The sequence below is a fragment of the Kogia breviceps genome, chromosome 12 (genome assembly GCF_026419965.1).
Source record: "Kogia breviceps isolate mKogBre1 chromosome 12, mKogBre1 haplotype 1, whole genome shotgun sequence".
Lineage (NCBI taxonomy): Eukaryota > Metazoa > Chordata > Mammalia > Artiodactyla > Physeteridae > Kogia > Kogia breviceps.
This window is the reverse complement of record NC_081321.1, coordinates 2,626,963-2,646,674: the sequence shown is the minus strand read 5'-3', so window position 1 is coordinate 2,646,674 and position 19,712 is coordinate 2,626,963. Positions and strand designations below refer to the sequence as shown.

The window sequence follows — 19,712 nt, the reverse complement described above, 5'->3', positions numbered from 1 at the left end:
AAATGCTAACAGAGACTGGATTTTCCAAAGTTGTATTTTTTCAGGTTCTATCGCATTTCACTGCCAGGATTTGTACTGAAAGAGAGATTCAGTATGGTTTCAGGCTTCTCTTCTCCATACCGCTACCAAGGACCGTAATACCTTGAGAACAGCTCTTAGAAGCAGACGAATAAGCATGCTCAGCACAGAAGGAGGGCGCCGTCCACATGTGCGTGACCACCTCCTCGGACTTGATGGGAATCTCTTCATCACAAAAAAGGCTGGGCTCCAGGCTGCTGGAGGACTTCACACTGGCTGTGTCCTGTAGAAGAAACGAAGCGGGTATGGAGAATTAGAAACAACTTATCCCGTGACAAGAATCTAAAGGCTTTCAGGTTAAAGTTTCTAATATAACACAGTATATACATTAAATAAATAAATAAAGAAAGATCTTAAAATTAAATATATGGTATTTAGTAAGACAGAAAATGTCCACTGGGGAAAAAAGAAATCACCACAGTTTCAAGCCAAAAGGGAAAGAGTCAAGCTCAAAAGTAATCCCCAGAGATGATAAACCTACAAGAAAATTACAATTACATAATCAACTTTCTACAGTCTACAACTCATAAAAACTCCTGTAGCCACAAGTTAAGGAACTCTGACCCTTTAAGAAAAAATAAAATGGACTTAGGAGGGGAATAAAGGTTTAGATGTGACATCTTAAGGACACAAATTATTTAATCCTCTCTAAAGGTTTTCAAACCTAGATGCTTACCAACTGCTCTAAATACAATAAAGAGCCTGACAGTATTCGAGCTATACAATTCTGACAAGTCCAATGAGGGTTCAGACGATCCTCCCCTGCAGTTAGGGGAGAATAACCCACAAGTACAGCTTCAACGGTCACAGTGCAATCAGGGAGACAGAAATCACAAGAAGTTCAACAAGGAGAATTTAATAAAGTGACCTCATTAAATGTGCATTAAGGTCTTGAAAAGGCAAAACAGAAACACCAAAATAACACTAAGACAACTGCAAGAAGAGTTGCCATCACTAAGGGTTGAGGTAACAGAGAAAAGAAGTGGGGTTATTAGAACTAAAGCTCAGAGAAGGGGCCTGCAGGGTTGGGACCCAGACCTCTGAGGAGGAAGTGCTGGGGGAAAAAAAAAAAAAAGAAAACCAAAAATCAAACACCCCCCCTCCAAAATGAAAAACAATTGTAGTTCAATGATGACAGAAATGGAGAATAAAACAGGGGAAGGATCAACTCCCTTCTCACTTCGCAGGCCTTTTAATTTTCTCTACTGCCCTTTGCTGGTGGGGGGAGGGGGAGGGCAGCAGGCAAAGGATAAATGTGTAGAGCAGGGGTTGGCAAACCACAGCCTGCGGGCCAAACCCAGTTGGCTGCCTGTTTTTTTGTTTGGAGTGTGAGCTAAGAGTAGTTTTTACATTTTTAAAGAGTTGTTATTTAAAAATAAAAATAAAAAGAAGGAGGAGAAGAAGGTGTAACAGAGACCAAATACAGCTTGCAAAGCCCAAAATATTTACTTTACATTATGTATCTATAGAATATCACTACATATAATGTATGCTAATATATACATATATTACTTTACAGAAAAAGTTTACCAAGCCCTGGTGTAGAGTCCCAGACCTAGCATCGAGAAGCAGAGTATAAATGAGTAGCTTAGGAGACGAGAGACAACAGCTCAATGACGAATGCAACACCCGATTTTCTTTGTAGGGTGCATGAGAGGAAGGTCTATTGTTATCACGAGCCTATCCTTAATTAAACAGGATACTTAAAAGCTTTCATAAGAAGATTCTGGAAGACAGCGTCACTCACTGAGAATTCAGGAACAGCGCAGTTCATGTAAGTCTTATTTCCTATTGAAGAATTTAAGTCGTAAAAGGCAGCAGATAGGAGAGTACTTTAGTACTCGCCTACTGCAGTCCCCAGCTGCGTCAGCTCACTGACTGCAACGGGTTTTTTCTAACCTTGACTCTACTCATTTCATTGTAACTCATGCAGGAAACTTTCTGTTAAGCTTCCAAACTAGGAAGGAAAGTGATCAGAAAATAATGATCGAGGACTTCCCTGGTGGCGCAGTGGTTAAGAATCCGCCTGCCAATGCAGGGGACACGGGTTTGAGCCCTGGTCCGGGAAGAGCCCACATGCCGCGGAGCAACTAAGCCCGTGCGCCACAAGTACTCAGCCTGCGCTCTAGAGCCTGTGCCACATCTACTGAAGCCCGTGCACCTAGAGCCCTTGCTCCGCAACAAAGAGAAGCCACCACAATGAGAAGCCCGTGCACCGCAACGAAGAGGAGCCCCCGCTCGCCGCAACTAGAGAAAACCCGCGTGCAGCAACGAAGACCCGACGCACCCATAAATAAATAAGTAGAGAGACAGATACATAGAAAATAATGATGGAAAGTAAAGATAGGTAAAAGTAAATTTTTTAAAAAATTACTTCCCCAGGGTGAAGTATGAAATATGAAGAAGTACTCATTGACTTTGGTAAGTTAAAGAGGCATTGTTAGCACCAGAGCAATCACTGAAAAAAATAAAAAGGGGTACAGGTAAGAAGCCAATAAAGGAAATAAAATGAAACCTTAAAAAAATTGTCAGTTAACCCAAAAGAAGGCAGGAAAAGCAACAGAGGAACAACAACAGAAAAAAATGAAAAATAAAGATGTTCATTACATTTAATTACATTAAATGTAAATGAACACCCCCAATTAAAAGACAGATTGTAATACTGCCTAAAAACCAAGATTTAACTATATATTTTACAAACGCATATATATGCAGAATGACACACCAAAAAGAACCCTACCACATGTGCTGTCTACAAAAGACACATTTTAAATATAAAGACACAGATAGGCTGAAGGTAAAACAACTGATAACAGCAAGCTTAAACAAATTACTCTTCCTAAGAAGGAAAATTACAGTTCAGTCCCAGTCACTAATGGCAAATATGCAAGAAAGGAGGAATGGCTTCTCAGTGAGAAATGTGTTTCACACACAGCTCTGTCACTCCATCTTATCTGATATTAGCAGGACTAAAGTCTCAGACAAAATCTACTCTATAGTAAGTCCCCTACATACAAACGAGTTGTTTTGAGAGCACCTTCCTAAGTCCAATTTGTTCGTTGAGTCCAACAAAATTAGCCTAGGTACCCAACTAACACAATCGGCTATACGGTACTATACTGTAATAGGTTTATAACACTTTTCACACAAATGCATAAAAAACAAACACACACAAAAAAACATTTTTAATCTTACAGTACCTTTTTAAAATACAGCCCCTTGAGAAGTACAGTAGTACCAGCTTTTACGCTTGCTTCTGGACATCCTGGGCTTGAAATAAAGATACTGTACTACTGTACTCTATACAGTACTATACAGTAAAGTACACAAAAGCACAACCACTTGTAGATCCCACATGCCGCGCGGAGCAACTAATCCCATGCGTGGGCTTAGCTGTCACACATGTGACAATGTACGCCAGACACGTGAACAAACTTAGGTGACTAGACACGCAAATGCATGTTCACATCTTTCAAAGTTTGCAACTTGAAGGTTCGTATATAGGGGACTTACTATATTTCCACCAACGCTCAAGCCACCCAAGCAATTAACAAGCATAGAGAAGAAAAAAAAAAGAAAGAATCCAACTGCTTAAACTTGCCTTTCTGTAAATTAAGCAATTAACTGGGATAAAAAAAGAACTTCCTGGGAGATAATACCTACTACTATTTTATACCCTCCTTTCTGGTGTGTAATTCTACACATGTATGAATTTGAAAAATATAAACTGTAATATGGATAGACAGTTCCAGTAAAGGTAAACACTATGCCTTAAAAGGAAATAATCATATGAATATCTTAAAGGCTATCCCAGACACAATCACAAAACATCTGTGACAGACTTAATCAAACAATGCAAAGCACAAACTGTCTGTTTTAAACATTTCAATGCTATGATAACTAGGATCAAATGACTGATTTTATTTTTCTTTATAATTACCTACTCTTCTTCCTAAACCAGCAGGGGCTCTTCATCCTAGCAAAGATTTTAAATTTGAACTATTTTAAGGATGATTTCATGGTCACAAGCAGGGGAGATCATATAAAGGGAAAAATCACCAAGCCAACTGCAAATAAACTGGCAAATAAGATTTTCGTTACACAATCGGTGCTTTTGCGCTAAGGAAAATCCTCAAGAGTATAGTTTTTTTAGTGCAAAGATACCGCCGTCAAGGTAACTTGGACCTTTAATTACCATGTCTTGCCACCATTCTTCCACGGCCCTAAGCTGTCAAATACACTAACATTATAAAATCCATCATCTTATTTTTCTACCCTGCCAACACCCTCTCCTCAGACTGTAAGCTAAGACCCCCATATATATTTTGCAAACAAAGGACTACTCCATACAACCGTATCAAGCACTGCTTTGATCCCTAGCCCTGAAATCATGCTAATACTTGTGATGTTTTGTTTTCGTAGGTTACCCATCTGCCTCCAAGCAAAGGGCATCCTGTTTAGCAATTCTAGAGTACTGGTTGGTACCTAGTGTGCTAGGGAGATAACCACCCAGGCCCTGAGGGCCTCTAAGCCACGGCAAACAGGCAGTTCTGGTACTAGCTAACTTCTACGCGGCATGGGCAGCATTCCCTCTCAGCTGCTCCTGGTCATTCTACCAACTTTATAAATAAAGATGGTCATTAACCGCAAGGATAACAAGGTGCTTAGGAACCTTATTATTTTTTTAAAAAATTAATTAATTAATTTTATTTTCGGCTGCGTTGGGTCTTCGTTGCTGTGCACGGGCTTTCTCTAGGTGCTGCGATCGGGGGCTACTCTTTCTTGCCGTGCGCAGGCTTCTCATTGCAGTGGCTTCTCTTTGTTGCAGAGCACGGGCCCTGGAGCGCGCAGGCTTCAGTAGTTGTGGCACGTGGGCTCAGTAGTTGTGGCTTGCGGGCTCTAGAGCGCAGGCTCAGTAGTTGTGGTGCACGGGCTTAGCTGCTCCGCAGCATGTGGGATCTTCCCGGACCAGGGCTCGACTCGAACCTGTGTCCCCTGCACTGGCAGGTGGATTCTTAACTACTGCGCCACCAGGGAAGTCACTTAGAACCTTATTTTAAATGCTAATTCAAGTTTCAACTTTCCTCAAGTCTTTAATTCATGTAATTTAAAAAAATTCCCTCATTCAAACATCCCCTTCATCCATTTTCATCTTTTTTTTTTTTTTTTGCGGTACACGGGCCTCTCACTGTTGTGGCCTCTCCCGTTGCAGAGCACAGGCTCCGGACGTGCAGGCTCAGCGGCCATGGCTCACGGGCCTAGCCACTCCACAGCATGTGGGATCCTCCTGGACCAGGTCACGAACCCATGTCCCCTGCATTGGCAGGCAGACTCTCAACCACTGCGCCACCAGGGAAGCCCCATTTTTATCTTGAGAAAAACATTTTCCAGCGGGTAATTTACAAGCATCTATGATGGATGGTTTAACTTTATATCCTGGAAGTTCTAATGCTGATGGTATTCATGCTCTAAGAATGAGCTTACCTAGTATGCTGAAAAGACAAAGGAAAAGACAGTGAACAGACTGGAAAAGAATACACCCTAGTTTTTTCATACATCAGAGTACGAACTCCCCGGTTACAGGCATAGATGTTAAACATTAGCTCAACAAAGAATAACACAAAACAGATCAAGAGATTAACTGTAAGCTGGCAGAGTGTCTGCCTAGATCATGATGTTATTACTAGACAAAAGACAAAGGTCTTGGGCCTGACACAAAACAACAATAAAAGGCCAAAAGGATCCAACACAAAACCTTGCCAAAACCTTCCCTTCATCCCAGTGTGGTGTCATTATCAAAACAATCATATTGAGGGCAAATACTTTGTTCTAACTGTGACTGTAACTCCACAAATTCGAACCACGGGCCCAAGTATATAACCCATCCCTGAATATGACATGCTGTCTAGCACCATTCAGATAGGAGATCAGAGAAAAAGACTCGAAGCAAAGCTAGAATGGGATTCTGAAAACTACAGAGACTTTAACAACCCAAAGGAAAAAACAATGAAATCAGCTGCGAAAGTTCTCAATAAACTTAAATGTATAACTTGTCCCTCTAAGCCACAGGGGGTTACAAGGTGAGGAAAATAAATACAGATTTTTAAAAATTCCATCTTTTAAAAAAAATTGAGTTTCATCAATCTATATTTTCTTCGGAGCACCGAAAAAATGCTGTCACCATAAACTCAGGACAGATAGACGACTAGCTTTCTCTTCCACTTTCAGGATTCACACGCCAGTGTTCAACAGCTTTTTTAAACAAACTCGGTGATCAAGTAGGTACCCACAGAGCCTGTCCCTGTAATTACCTTCATGTCATAGCCATACGTCTCCCGAATGTCCTCATCAGAATCTGTCTCTTCATCATCATAGTCCACCGTTTGCCGAGGGGAAGAAGACACACTGCTCGCCACCCGGTTAAAAGCAGACTGCTGGAAACTGGGTAAGTGTCCCTAAACAACAAGCAACCCCAAGATGAGCAGAGAGACACACTAAAAAAAATGAGTAATTAATGTACGCTTAAGACCACCAAAACGTAACAAACTTGCAAACTGGCTAACAGAATTCAACAGTTAGTACAGATCAAATTATTTGATTATAACGCTAAGGTCCACCTGAATGGTATTTCCAGGTAATACTTCACTGAAACGACCTTACGTATATACCCAAAGAAAATCCTATGGGCTATGTGCAAAGAGGAAGTTATGCGTAACATAGTTGCTGGCAACTTACTGTTACTTTGCTAATCTACTGGTAAGATAGATTTGATTTACTACTTACACACTGACAAATATTATCCCATGAAACAGGAAAAAAAAGAGAATTCTAAACTTGCCTGTAAGTCTGGATTGGCAGCGGCTTTTTGGAGCTCGGCGCTGATGATCTTTTCAGTCTTCTCCCGAGCCGCCCGCTCCACCATCCGCTGGCTCAGCACGGAGAGCTTGGCCAGGGCAGAGGACAGCTCCTCGGTGGCCAGAGCTTGCCGGGCCCTGTCCTGCCAGCTCATTGCACGTTCCGTCAAACACTGAAGGGCCTCTCCTTCAGGCAGCCGTACAGGCAACTTCTGAAGGGATACCAGGAGGGACAGAATAGTCTCTAGCCTTGGTCTTCGAGACCGCATACAGAGAGGGCAAAGGAATTTTACTTCTTTAGCCTGCCAGCTAGACCCTTTCTTCTGGGAACTTGACTTAGGAAGAGGAACACAGCTGTTATGAAACCAGTCTTTGCAGAGCTCACACTGGAGCATAAACCCACTCGCTGTCTTGCGGCAAATGCAAAATTTTACTTCTTCTATGCGGTCTACCATTGTCATCTTGGCTAGGTTGGCTGCTCTGAGGGAATGCATAGCTTCAATCTCTTTTTGCTCCCGTTCTTTGAAAACTGCCACCTGTGTGCAACAAACAGTTAATTGAAGGGAGTCACTGCAAAATACTCCAAAAGTACCAAATCTTCAACGCTAAGGGATCACCTCCATGTTGTAGCCTCACGGTAACAGAGCACTGTCTTTTTTTTTTTTTTTTGCCACACCGCACAGCATATGGGATCTTAGTTCCCCGACCAGGGATCGAACCCGCCCCCCTGCACTGGATATACAGAGTCTTAACCACTGGACTGCCAAGGAAGTCCAAAGCATTGTCCTTTTTTAAAAAAAATAATCAGTAATTTCTTAAAATTTGGGGCAGCGTAACAGTTTCTGTGCAAACGTTCCTCATCTGCAAAATTCACAAGTACTCACAATTCGCATCAGTAGAGTACTTTTTTTTTTTTTTTTTTAGTAGAGTACTTTTTAATTCTTCTATAGAGTGCAGTGGAAAGATGGTATGCCTTGAAATCAAGCAGCCTTGGTATGAGGCCTGGTTCTTGCACTTAATAGACTCCAGATCTGGGTTACAAGTTTTCTGAAAAATGGGAATACTTCTAACCTCTTTTTGCTGTTTTAAGGATTAAATAAGATAAATGGAAGTGCCTAACTTGGTGCCTGGTACAAGATAAACAATCAATACTGACTCCTCATCCCCTTATAATTCATTCTTTGGGGGAAAGTTTGATACAAATCAATATTTATTTCTTTCTAGGACTTTCCAACTTACGTAGAAGAAAAATAACAAAGCCTGATGACTAATTATAACAAGGTTTTATGTAACTCATTTCAAAAAAGTATATAAAAACAAAATTTAATTATCATGAATACTGTCAGGGCATTTTCTTTTTAAACTCTGGTAGCTTTGAAGCAATTCTGAAATAATTTCCAGTGCTATTTTTCTGGCAAGACTCATTTATTAGGCAGGCTCTCTAACAAGAAATTATTTCCATCGGCCTCAAAACATTTGTAGGCCGAAAGAGCCATATGAAGTCACTTAGTATATGCAATTCACTACTACTACATATTGCCCAAACTCATTTGATTTTCTACTTCCTCAGTCTCCTTGTAATTGTAACATATTCCTCCTACTCGCCAATAAAACCCATAATTTGAATTAGCTACAAACATCTTATTGCACACTCACTATACTACTGAATGCTACTAAAAGAAGTAGACACTGCAAATAGCAGCTGCTGTCAGTCAGCTGGTATAAGTCCTTTGAAAAGCACAATAGCACTAAGCACCAAATGCTCTGAAATTATAGCCCAGTAATCCCATTCCTAAGAGTCAAGTGTAGGAAAATGATTTGAAAAAAGGAAAAGGCTATACAAAAAAGTTCACTTTGCTATTATCCATAACAGCGAACACCTAGTAACAACAAAAATGGTCAATATCAGCAAAGTGTTTGGCAAATTATGGCTACTTTGATGGAATATTAGATGACTATTAAAATAACAATAAAGAGGAGAGATGGAAAAGACAATGTTAGGGAGAACAGTAAACTTTTTATATACTTTGATTCCAAAAAAAGATGTGAAATATGTATAACCATAAAGCCAAAGATAAAGTATACAAAAATAAAAATAGTTAAGAACATAAAAAACTGTGATTCTGCTAATATCTTCACAGATTTCTGTATTCACCAGGCACATTCAAGTTGCACTACATAATTTCTTACCACTGTGGCTGTATCTCTGGTTTCCTCTAATCCCTCCTCCAGATCACTCAGGGGTTCAAGGTCCAGATCCTTTTCTTTTTCTTTTTCTATTAGTTCTTTCACTTTTTTCCTTCTATTTTTTCCACTCCCATAAATACCAATGTCAGTTCGGGGACTAAGCACCTACAAAAATAAAACCAAATATGGAGCTCTGGTTTAAAAAAAAAAAAAATCTCAAAACTGAAAATAAAACGAACCATTTACTGACCACTCACGTGTCCTAGACATGTTCTTATGAACTTCTTATGCATAATCTAATTCAAAACTCCCGACAAGCCTCTGAAGTAGGTGGTGTTATCAGCACTGTACAAACGAGGGGAACCAGAAAGGCAACAACTTGCCCACAGACACAGGATTGGCACTAGGAAGCCGGTCCTCAAACATGAAAATATCTCACTCCAAAGTCTATGCTCGGAACTACTATGTTCAACAGGAAAAGGGTAAAATGAGTATTGAAATTTGTGCTTCTCGCTATTAACAACAGCCAAGACACGGAAGCAACCCAAGTGTCCATCAACAGGAATCGGTGAAGAAGATGTGGTACGTAGATACCAGGGAATATTACTCAGCCATAAAAAAGAATGAAATAATGCCATTTGCTGCAACACGGATGGACCTATAGATTATCATACTAAGTGAAGAAAGACAGAGAAAGACAAATACTATGATATCACTTCTATGTGGAATCTAAAAAAATGATACAAATGAACTTATTTACAAGACAGACACAGACTCACAAACATAGAAAACAAACCTATGGTTACCAAAGGGAAAAGGTGGGGGGAGCTTGGGATTAACAGATACATACTACCTATATGTAAAACAGATAAACAACAAGGTCCCACTGTAGAGCACAGGGAACTATATTCAGCATCTTGTAATATAACCTATTATGGAAAAGAATCTGAAAAAGAATAGATACTTGTGGGGCTTCCCTGGTGGCTCAGTGGCTAAGAGTCTGCCCGCCAACGCAGGGGACACGGGCTTGATTCCTGGTCCAGGACGATCTCACGTGCAGCAGAGCAACTAAGCCCACAAGCCACAACTACTGAGCCCATGAGCCACAACTACTGAAGCCTGCGTGCCTAGAGCCTGTGCTCCGCAACGAGAGCCACCGCAATGAGAAGCCCGTGCACCACAGTGAAGAGTAGCCCCCGCTGGCCACAACTAGAGAAAAGCCAGTGCACAGCAACAAAGACCCAACGCAGCCATCAATCAATCAATCAATTTAGAATATATATGTACAACTGAATCACTTCGCTATACACCAGAAACTAACACAACATTGTAAATCAACTACACTTCAATTAAAAAGATTTTTTAAAAATTTGTGCCTCTGAGAAATAAGATCTTTCAGTGACAGAGTCCATTATAACAGCAGAGATAAGATCAGGCTGACTTCTTTTTCTAGACACAGTATTAGATGAACTGGAAACAAGTCCGCCCAAGGCTCCAGATTACCGGTTAACATCTGATATTACCCAAAACGGAATCACCTGTGTAACCATGGCCAGATAAACTGAAAACAACCCTCAGGTGTTACATCAGCAACTTCTGATGAGGGTGCTGAAGTGTAGGCACATAAAGGAAACCGCCCCTCACCTGGAGTAACGTGTGGCTGGAATTCTTCTTAAGAAAGGTCCTCCCAGTCCGTTCTCTCCAGGCCCGTGCTGCCGCCACTTGTGACTCCACCTGGGGCAACGCATCAAGACGCACAGGGAGAGGGCGGCCTTTAGCAGATAAGCTTTCCAGCTGCTCCAAGTAAGCATAATTGCTGCCACTCTGGAGAACAAAGGGCATCCTTACACAATGTGCAAACTCTCACGAAGTCTGGCAATATATTGTTGGTAGACCTCACAAAGACTTTAGCGTTAATTTTTTCATTAAATATTATTCTTTGACCCTAACTGTATCAATATCTCTTGAATTAACAGAGCCTTCCAACGTCCTTTAAAAAAAGTTTGCGTTGGGCTTCCCTGGTGGCTCAGTGGTTGAGAATCCGCCTGCCGATGCAGGGGACACGGGTTCGTGTCCCGGTCCGGGAAGATCCCACATGCCGCGGAGCGGCTGGGACCGTGAGCCGTGGCCGCTGAGCCTGAGCATCTGGAGCCTGTGCTCCGCAACGGGAGAGGCCACAACAGTGAGAGGCCCGCGTACCGCAAAAAAAAAAGTTGGCGTGAATTCACATTGTCAAAGATTTTTGTTTTATTTATTAACAAGGGACCCAGTGAGATGTAAAAACTAGTTCAAAGGACAATCTAAAAACAAACATATATAAATGCAATTAGGAATGAGGAAAGGAATTTGCTAGTAGATGGAAACAGGAATTTAATATCATACCGGTCAATGGAATCATCTTTTCTACAGTGTGGAAAATCATTTGTTCCTTACAAATTTAATTGCTTTTCTACAGACTAATTCATTCACATTACTATCATTTTCAAACAACTGAGAGAGTTGTAAAATAGCTTGGTCAAATAAAGTCTAAGGCATACACTCCTAGAATCAAATAATCCTGGATGGTTCGCTAAACAACATCCACCGTTCTACAGAAAGGACATCAGTAATCTCTTCTGCCTGTTTCAAAGTCTTTCACAATTTTTCCGACTACTACAGAGCAGTATTTTAGTTCTGATAACCACCTCCATTTTATGTCCTACAAACACAAACAAGAATGGATATTTTCCTTCTAAGTCACAATGTTTCAATATTTCCACATAATGAAGTAATTACTGTTTTTCGAATTTATACAGCTTTAAATTTACTAAATAATTGAATCATTCCAGGCAGTGAGAGTTAACGAGTAATCCATTCCAGGGAGTTGGCAGAAGTATACCAGAAGTAGTAGGTTGGCAGCCTGTAGACAATAATGCAGCGCGTGACACCTCAGAGCGCAGCAATCCCCCAGCAGACAGGACACAGAACCTTCTCCCAGGAGAAAGTGCGTATATCCCCATAACATTCATCACTATTCAGAAGCGATGGAGGGAAGGCCTAGTGTTTCCTGCTAAACTGACATTCCAATAGTTACCTCCCACGTAGTAACTGACGTAGTTGGCCTATATATCCATTTTAGAAGTTACCATGAAACAGAAATACAAGAAACATAAGTCCAATTTTTAAAAAGAATAATGAGAAGGTTCTAGCCATAAGAGATATTATAATGGTGTCATTAAATCACTATGGTACTAGGATAAGAACAGACAGAGAAGAGAATAATTGAAAGAGAGAAGAAAGCTCAGACACAGACAGGCTCAAGAAATACCATACTTCCCACTACTCCCTTCTGTGCCCGACTATAGCCGTCTGACTACAGAATACTTTCTGGCGAAGCCCAGGCACAGACAGCCTCTCCCGGGCGATGCACTCTAAAGGGCCGCAGCAGCTGTCCACTCTCTTAGCGCTGACAAGCCAGTCCTCGCACCGAAGGGAAGAGCTTGGTGAGGAGCAGCCCTCTGTGATCACACCGGAAAACCATGACAGCTACCTCTACTTGAAGGCTCGGTCCTTCAATCATAAGCAGCCAACTAAGGATTATCGGTCACCTGAGAACAACCAACTGCCTGAAACAGGCCGAAGAGGCAACAGAGGAGCTGTCCTGATGGGAATGGATTAACTTTAAAACACAGAACAGACAGAGTAGCAGTTAAGCAGGTCTCAGAAAAAGTCAACTGAAAAGAAAGTAAAAGAGAATTCATTAGAACTTGACACTGAGAACACTCTAAGGGCAGCAGTTTACGGGGCGAGTTGGTTTCCTTTTTCTTTCAGTGTTGCTCTACAATAAACAGTATTTACATACTCAATACGGTAAGTGCTGCTTAACGGTTTTGTAATTCAGAAGGAAAATTATGTATTCAAGCGCACTTTCATCTCTATGTAACACTTAACTCATTGTTTTAAACTACAGATGTATGACCTACGTCTCGCCAACGAGAATATGCAATTTTGAGGTCCAGGGTTCTATCTTTGCACCCTTCCCTTACATTTCTGCTCCCAAACAAGGAGTATAGTACCAAGAGTATTGTGGGGTTCAGTAAATGTTGATTTCATTTTCTTTTTCTGCTACTTATTTTAAAAGTAGTTGGGGGACAGCAGGGGGGAGTGGGGGGAATAAATTAGGAGTTGGGAATTAACTTATACACACTACTATATATAAAATAAGTAAACAACAAGGACCCACTCTATAGCACAGGGAACTATACTCAATATCTTGTACTCATCTATAATGGAAAAGAATCTGAGAAAGAATACAAATATATGTATAACTGAATCACTTTGCTGTACACTTGAAACTAACACAACACTGTAAATTAACTTTATACTTCAATTTGAAAAAAAAGTTAACTGGTGTACATGGCAAAAAAGTCAAAGAACACAGCAGGAAATAAACTACTGCTAAGCATTAACTAAATGGCTAATTCTGTCATCTTTCATAGCAAGGAGTCAACAGAAACAAGTAAAGTTTAAACAGGTAATATATATGTTGAAATAAAAATCAGATGGAAAAACAAGTGAATTTTAAGTACATAAATATTTTAGTACAGTTATTCTATTCTAAAGAATTAAAGGCTTAAAGGATTCATCTATGAGACAGCGTTACCTGAATGGTAGGACAATTCAAAAGGCTCTTTACCTGAATAGCTTCCACTTTAGTTGTCCATTCTCGAGCCTTCTGTAAGGCTTCTTTCAGGGACAACACATTGGGTAGAAAGGCTGGAATGTTCTTAGCTTCATTCACGATGCTTTCTAAACTTGCCACACTGTGCCGTGGTCTTAAAAATCACAAAAATAGGGTGGATGCATGAGGAAAAGTCAAACTACTACTACCAACACTTACATAACATTTTAGACTGTGTAATGAACTTTCATACATATGACTTCACTTAATTCTTACCATAATCCTATAAGGGAGGCAAAACAGGTATTACGCTCTATTTCTATTTTACAGACAAGAAAAGTTTAAGTCAAAGTAGATCAGTTATTTTCCCCAAAGTCATTTAAAGTAGTAAATGGCACACATGAAACACTGACTCAGAATGAACCTCAGATCCCATGCTCTTTTTTTCACTACACTAAATTACTTCTACTTTAGTTCTCCACAATATCTGAAATTGTCAGAGATGCACATTAAACAGCTATGTAGAAAGCAGTAGTCTAGAAATCCATTAACGTTGACCAAGTATATTTAATTCAACTACTTTCATTAACACCTTGTTACACAAAGATGAATAAAACATAGACCTTATCCTCAACTCATCAAAATACAAGGTAAGAATGATACTTGTGCTGGGAACTAAGAACAAATTACTACAGGTTCACTACCACCAGAAGTAGTAATTAATTCTGCCTGGGAGAGATGAGAAGGTTTTGAATTAGGCCTTAAAGTAGTAGTATAATTTGGTCAAGTGAAGGGTTAAAGGAAAAACAACAGGAATATAATGAACAAAGACATAGAGAAAAATTTTAAAATAAGTTAAAAAGAAGTTTAAGATGAGGGATGGTGAGAATGGGAGGTGGGGCAGGAGTGAAAGTAAGCAGCAGGGGAACTTGGCAGGAAAGAAAGACGCAGACTGAGAGGTCTTGAGAGACGTGAATTTTGCTATGTGAGCAACAGGAAGCCACCGAGCGTGGAAACAGTCTGACCACCCATGAATCCTGCCGTGTGCTGGGCCTTGCGCCAGGTCCTAGAGACGATGAATGCACAAGAGCGACAGAGTCCTTGCCTCAGAAACGTCTTCATCTGGGGGGAGGTGATTATTAATGAAAAGTTACGGTACACTGTAAGTGCAATGCTAAAAGAAAGTAAAGATGCTATGGGAACATACAGTAGGGGGCCTTAATTGGCTCGGCAGTGAAGGAAGAATTCCCAGAAGTGACCTCTAAGCCCGCTCACCCTTTCTGAATGGGCACTAGTCAGGAAAGCTGGGACCAGACACTGGGTAGGGGTGGTGGGGGTGCGCCCCAGGGGATGGGCAGGGGGCAGGAGTGTCCCACAGGGAATAAACACATGCAAAGGTTCAGAGACAAGACAGAACACGGCAGGTCTGAAGAGCCAGCGGGAGGAGTCACTACACTTAGGACACAGAGTGCAAGAGGGAGGACGCCAAGGGGTGAGGGCAGACATTTAAGCAGAGGGCTAGATTAAAGATGGCCGTGTAAGTCAGGTTAAGGAAATGTGAACTTCATCCCAAAGGGAACGGGAAACAGTGAAGGGCTTTAAGCAAGGGAGCCAGACGGTCACACCTGTATTTCAGGAAAATACTAGTTTCAGTGCGGACAGTGGCTTACAGAGGGGTGAGGTCATAGACAGAACCTGGTGCTGTGATCCAAGCCATCCATAACAACAGTCCAGAGAAAAAGAATGAAAGTGAAAAACACTGAGGAAATATCATCAGCATGACTTGGTAGCTAACTGAGTCTGAGGGCAAAGAAACAGAAGGGTGGGGTCAAAGTTAATTTCCAAAGTTCTGGCTTGTTCAAATGAGTGAAAGAGGGTATAAGTCAAAGAAAACAGGAACAAAGGGAAAGAGCACGGGAAGGAGTTAACAAGGGTAATTTTGTCTTTTGTGTGTGTGTGTGGTACGCGGGCCTCTCACTGTCGTGGCCTCTCCCACTGCGGAGCACAGGCTCCGGACGCGCAGGCTCAGCGGCCATGGCTCACGGGCCCAGCCGCTCTGCAGCATGTGGGACCTTCCTGGACTGGGGCACAAACCTGTGTGCCCTGCATCGGCAGGCGGACTCTCAACCACTGCCCCACCAGGGAAGCCCGACAAGGGTAATTTTGAATATGGGGAATTTGAGGTACCGATGGGACATCCTATTAGATTGAGATGAATAGATTTAGATGAATTCTATCATTTAGATGACAGAATTATCTAACAGGCAGACAGTATCTATAAAAAAAATCTATGCTACAGATGAGAATTTGGAGTTAATCAGTGTAAAGATAGTAAATGGAGACAAGAAATGAGATGAAATTTCCAAGGAGGTGTAAAGAGTGAGAAGTAGTCTAGGCCAGAATCTTGAGGAAAGCCATTCTGAAAAAGGCAGACAGAGCCGGTCAAAGACAAAGGAGGAAGATATCCCGAAAGGAATGGTGAGCAGTGAACCAATGCTAAGAGATGAAGAATACGAAGAATGCGTTGCAGAAAAGGCAACTCAACAGGAGCTAGAAAAGGAAGGGTTCACCTTCCCACTATCCCCACCACCGCCATCAGTCCTCTCTTTACCAACTTTATTCTCTTCACGACATTATCTGAAATCGGCTCACTCATTCACTTATTCACCTGTCTCTCCCCACTACGCTGGCTCTATTTTAGAGCAGGGACCTCGTGTGTCTTTCCCCTATGGCCTCCACAGCATTTAGAAACAGCATCTGGCATGTAGTAGGTACTCCATAAATACTCACTGAATTGCAAAGATCAAAGGGAAATGTAACAGTTCTGTAACTAGGTCAGTGACAGTGAAGGTGAAGAAGAGAGATTCAAAAGGCATTCTGGAGGCAAAAATCTCTAAAACTGGTTAAATGCAAGAAAATGGGGAAAAGAAAAATTTCAAGTATTACTACCAATAAAATTTCACTCAGCAGACTACTGCCAGTTGTATCAGGTATACCAAATCATAGTATGCATTCCGAAGTTATTTAACTTTTCCCATTTAATATGCTCCCACCTCCTAGAACTATCAGGAATCTGAAGACTAGAGTAATTTGAATGTTTCAGATAGGAAAAGCTATAAACTTTATTATGTATTCTCAGTGGCATCTGCAGAGCAAAATATCCAGCACACATGGAGCCTTTTCTTGGCTGAACAGAAAGAACTGTGTTGATTAAATCATCTAAGGGAAAGCCTATCAAATGCATCCAAAATAAGTGACTGGCAAAGTAATTAAGTACATGGAGACCTCGCAATGAAGTGGAAAAGGCTTTAAATTTGTGCTGTTATTTGACAACTATGTGATCTCTGTAAGCGTCCCAGTTTCCTCATCCTCACAAAGGAAATTACATACATACTAATCTTAGGTGCTGAAAAAATACTTTCATAAAGAGCATTACAGTCAAACTGGTGGACGCTTTCCTTCAATCTCACAAGTCCAATGTGTGCCAATGCTAACACCTCACACTCTCCTGCCTGATTCTCATCTCCCTCTACTTTCCTGCGTGAATCCCCCACTCATGGAAAGACCACTTCACTTTTGTCACCTGAGCACTTCCTACCCATTCCTTAAGCTTAGCTTAGGATATTTCTCTTACCTCCCCTTCCACTTCAATCCCACTCATTCTTCAAGGCTCTAGGTAAGTTCTTAAGTTTCTCTGAAGCGTCTCTTCTGACCACCCAGGCTAACAACGACCTCTCCTCCTCTGAATCCTTGTAGCATTTTTCTGGAACTCTCAGTTAACAACGTACTGCAACACAGCTTTAGCGTTTCTTAGCTCCTAACCGGAGTAGTATCAGTAATGGAAGGGCTCTTATTACAACAAGCACTCTGCACACTGTGTGCACACGATACTTGAAACTGTCCGTATGCAGCCCAACCTGGTAACTTGGTGAGCAGTCAGGAAGGCACAAAACATTTAATTAAGAGCCTCACGTTCCTCCTCCCTTTCCACTCCCTACGCTAGTTATTAAAGACGCCACAGCCTAACAGCCGTGCTCACCTTGCCTGCAGACAAGCCTTGGCCTTTTCCTCCCATCGCTCGGAGACTGTGAGGAGCTCCTGAAGCCCAGCCATCGCTTTCTCCACGGCGTGGTGGGGCGCCAGCCCCACCCCCGAGTCTATCAATTTCTTCATGACGTCCAAAGTGACCTGCTGTGGATCTGACAGGGTCAGTCGTACTTCATCCAACCACCGAGCCTGCTGTAGCTCTTGCTTTAGTCGGGCTAATTCAGGCAGCTCCACGTAGAGACCAGCGCCCATGTCTATCAACATCTGCAGTTTGGAAGAATCTGGCGTTTCATCCATCATGGCCTCCTGAGCACGCTCATGAAACTCTTCCACATCATCCAGTAGGTTCTGAAAAGATCAAAAGAAAAAAAAAAAACTTAAAAGATACAAAATGAGTATGGAATACATACAGTTCAGGAAACTACCAAATTCTAGACTATCTAATAATCTCAGCATCATAGCACCAAACAGATATGATAGAGGCAAAATGTTTCTCGGTAATTACATACTCCTACTTATTAAATATGATTAATTCACTCAAAAATATTTAATGACTGCTGACTTAGTTACAGGCACTATTCTAGGCATACAGCATTAAACAACAATACCAAGTCCTTGTCTTCAAGGAACACATATTTTAATATAAGTGGCCAGACAGTGAAGACATGAATAAAATGTTTCGGTTAGTTTTAAGTGCTATGAAAATCAAATAGGGCAATACAATACAATATAATACAAGAGTGATCAGAGGGGACTGGGGGGAGAGGCATATTACTTTGCAATGACGACCACAAAAGACAGATGAACCAAAACTAAAATGAGGAGGTAGAGGAGGGAACCGCATGGAGACCTGGAAGAGAGTAGTTCAGGCAGGGCAAATAATCACTGCAAAAGCTTTTAAAGAGGAATGAGCTTGTGTCTTGCTCCTAAGTGGCTGATGGAGAGCAAAGTGGAAGCAGGAGAAAGTAGTTAAGGAATAAGCAGAGGTCAGATTATATAGTGCCTTGTAGATTAACTACAATGAGTTTGGATTTCATTTGAATGGCTTTGGGGAACCACTGGGAGGATTTTAACCACATGGAAGTGGTATGATTTTATTCCTATTTTATTACATAATCACTCTGGCTACTGAATAAAGTATAAACTTTCGGGGACAAGAGCAGAAGAACACAGACCAGTTAAGAAGTTGCTGCAGGGGCTTCCCTGGTGGTGCAGTGGTTGAGAGTCCGCCTGCTGATGCAGGGGACACGGGTTCGAGCCCTGGTCTGGGAAGATCCCATGTGCCGCGGAGCAACTAGGCCCGTGAGCCACAACTACTGAGCCTGCGCGTCCGGAGCCTGTGCTGCACAACAAGAGAGGCCGCAACAGTGAGAGGCCCGCGCACCGCGATGAAGAGTGGCCCCTGCTTGCTGCAACTAGAGAAAGCCCTCGCACAGAAACGAAGACCCAACACAGCCAAAAATAAATATAAAAATAAAAAAATTAATTAAAAAAAAATAGCATAATGTTCAGTGACTTGAATAGGGCTGGTTAAAAAAAAAAAAGAAGTCGTTGCAGCAACCTAAGTGGCAGATTCCAGTGGCTCAGAGCCTAACTGAAGCAGCTGAGGTGATGCCTAGCAGCTCACTCTGGGAGACACTTTGGAAATAATACAATAGGAACACCTGCTTAGAGACGGAATGTGGTGCATAAGGGAAACAAAGGAATCAAGAATTGTGATTCATTAGAAGGCTTTTAAAATGTCTTTTAGTCTGCCAAAGGCAAATGCAGAGTCTGCAGAAAAGAAGAAAGGCAGTCAGAGCTGGGAATCAGCTGGACATAGGTGATATTTAACGTCACCAAAGAAGATATTAAAGAATGGGCCAAGACTCCCAATATACTCCAAA

General features: G+C 41.5%; 1 protein-coding gene across 1 annotated transcript in view; it reads right to left on the bottom strand.

Moving 5' to 3' along the window:
* KDM5A (lysine demethylase 5A) overlaps positions 1-19,712 on the bottom strand; it is a 79,814-nt gene that overhangs the window by 12,025 nt on the left and 48,077 nt on the right. The window contains exons 19-25 of the mRNA XM_059081422.2: positions 17,819-18,174; positions 13,795-13,933; positions 10,764-10,943; positions 9,123-9,284; positions 6,917-7,468; positions 6,390-6,533; positions 142-301 (exon numbers count right to left, since the gene is read on the bottom strand). Coding sequence (XP_058937405.1) covers positions 142-301; positions 6,390-6,533; positions 6,917-7,468; positions 9,123-9,284; positions 10,764-10,943; positions 13,795-13,933; positions 17,819-18,174 — 1,693 coding nt within the window. The remainder of the gene's footprint in view (positions 1-141; positions 302-6,389; positions 6,534-6,916; positions 7,469-9,122; positions 9,285-10,763; positions 10,944-13,794; positions 13,934-17,818; positions 18,175-19,712) is intronic.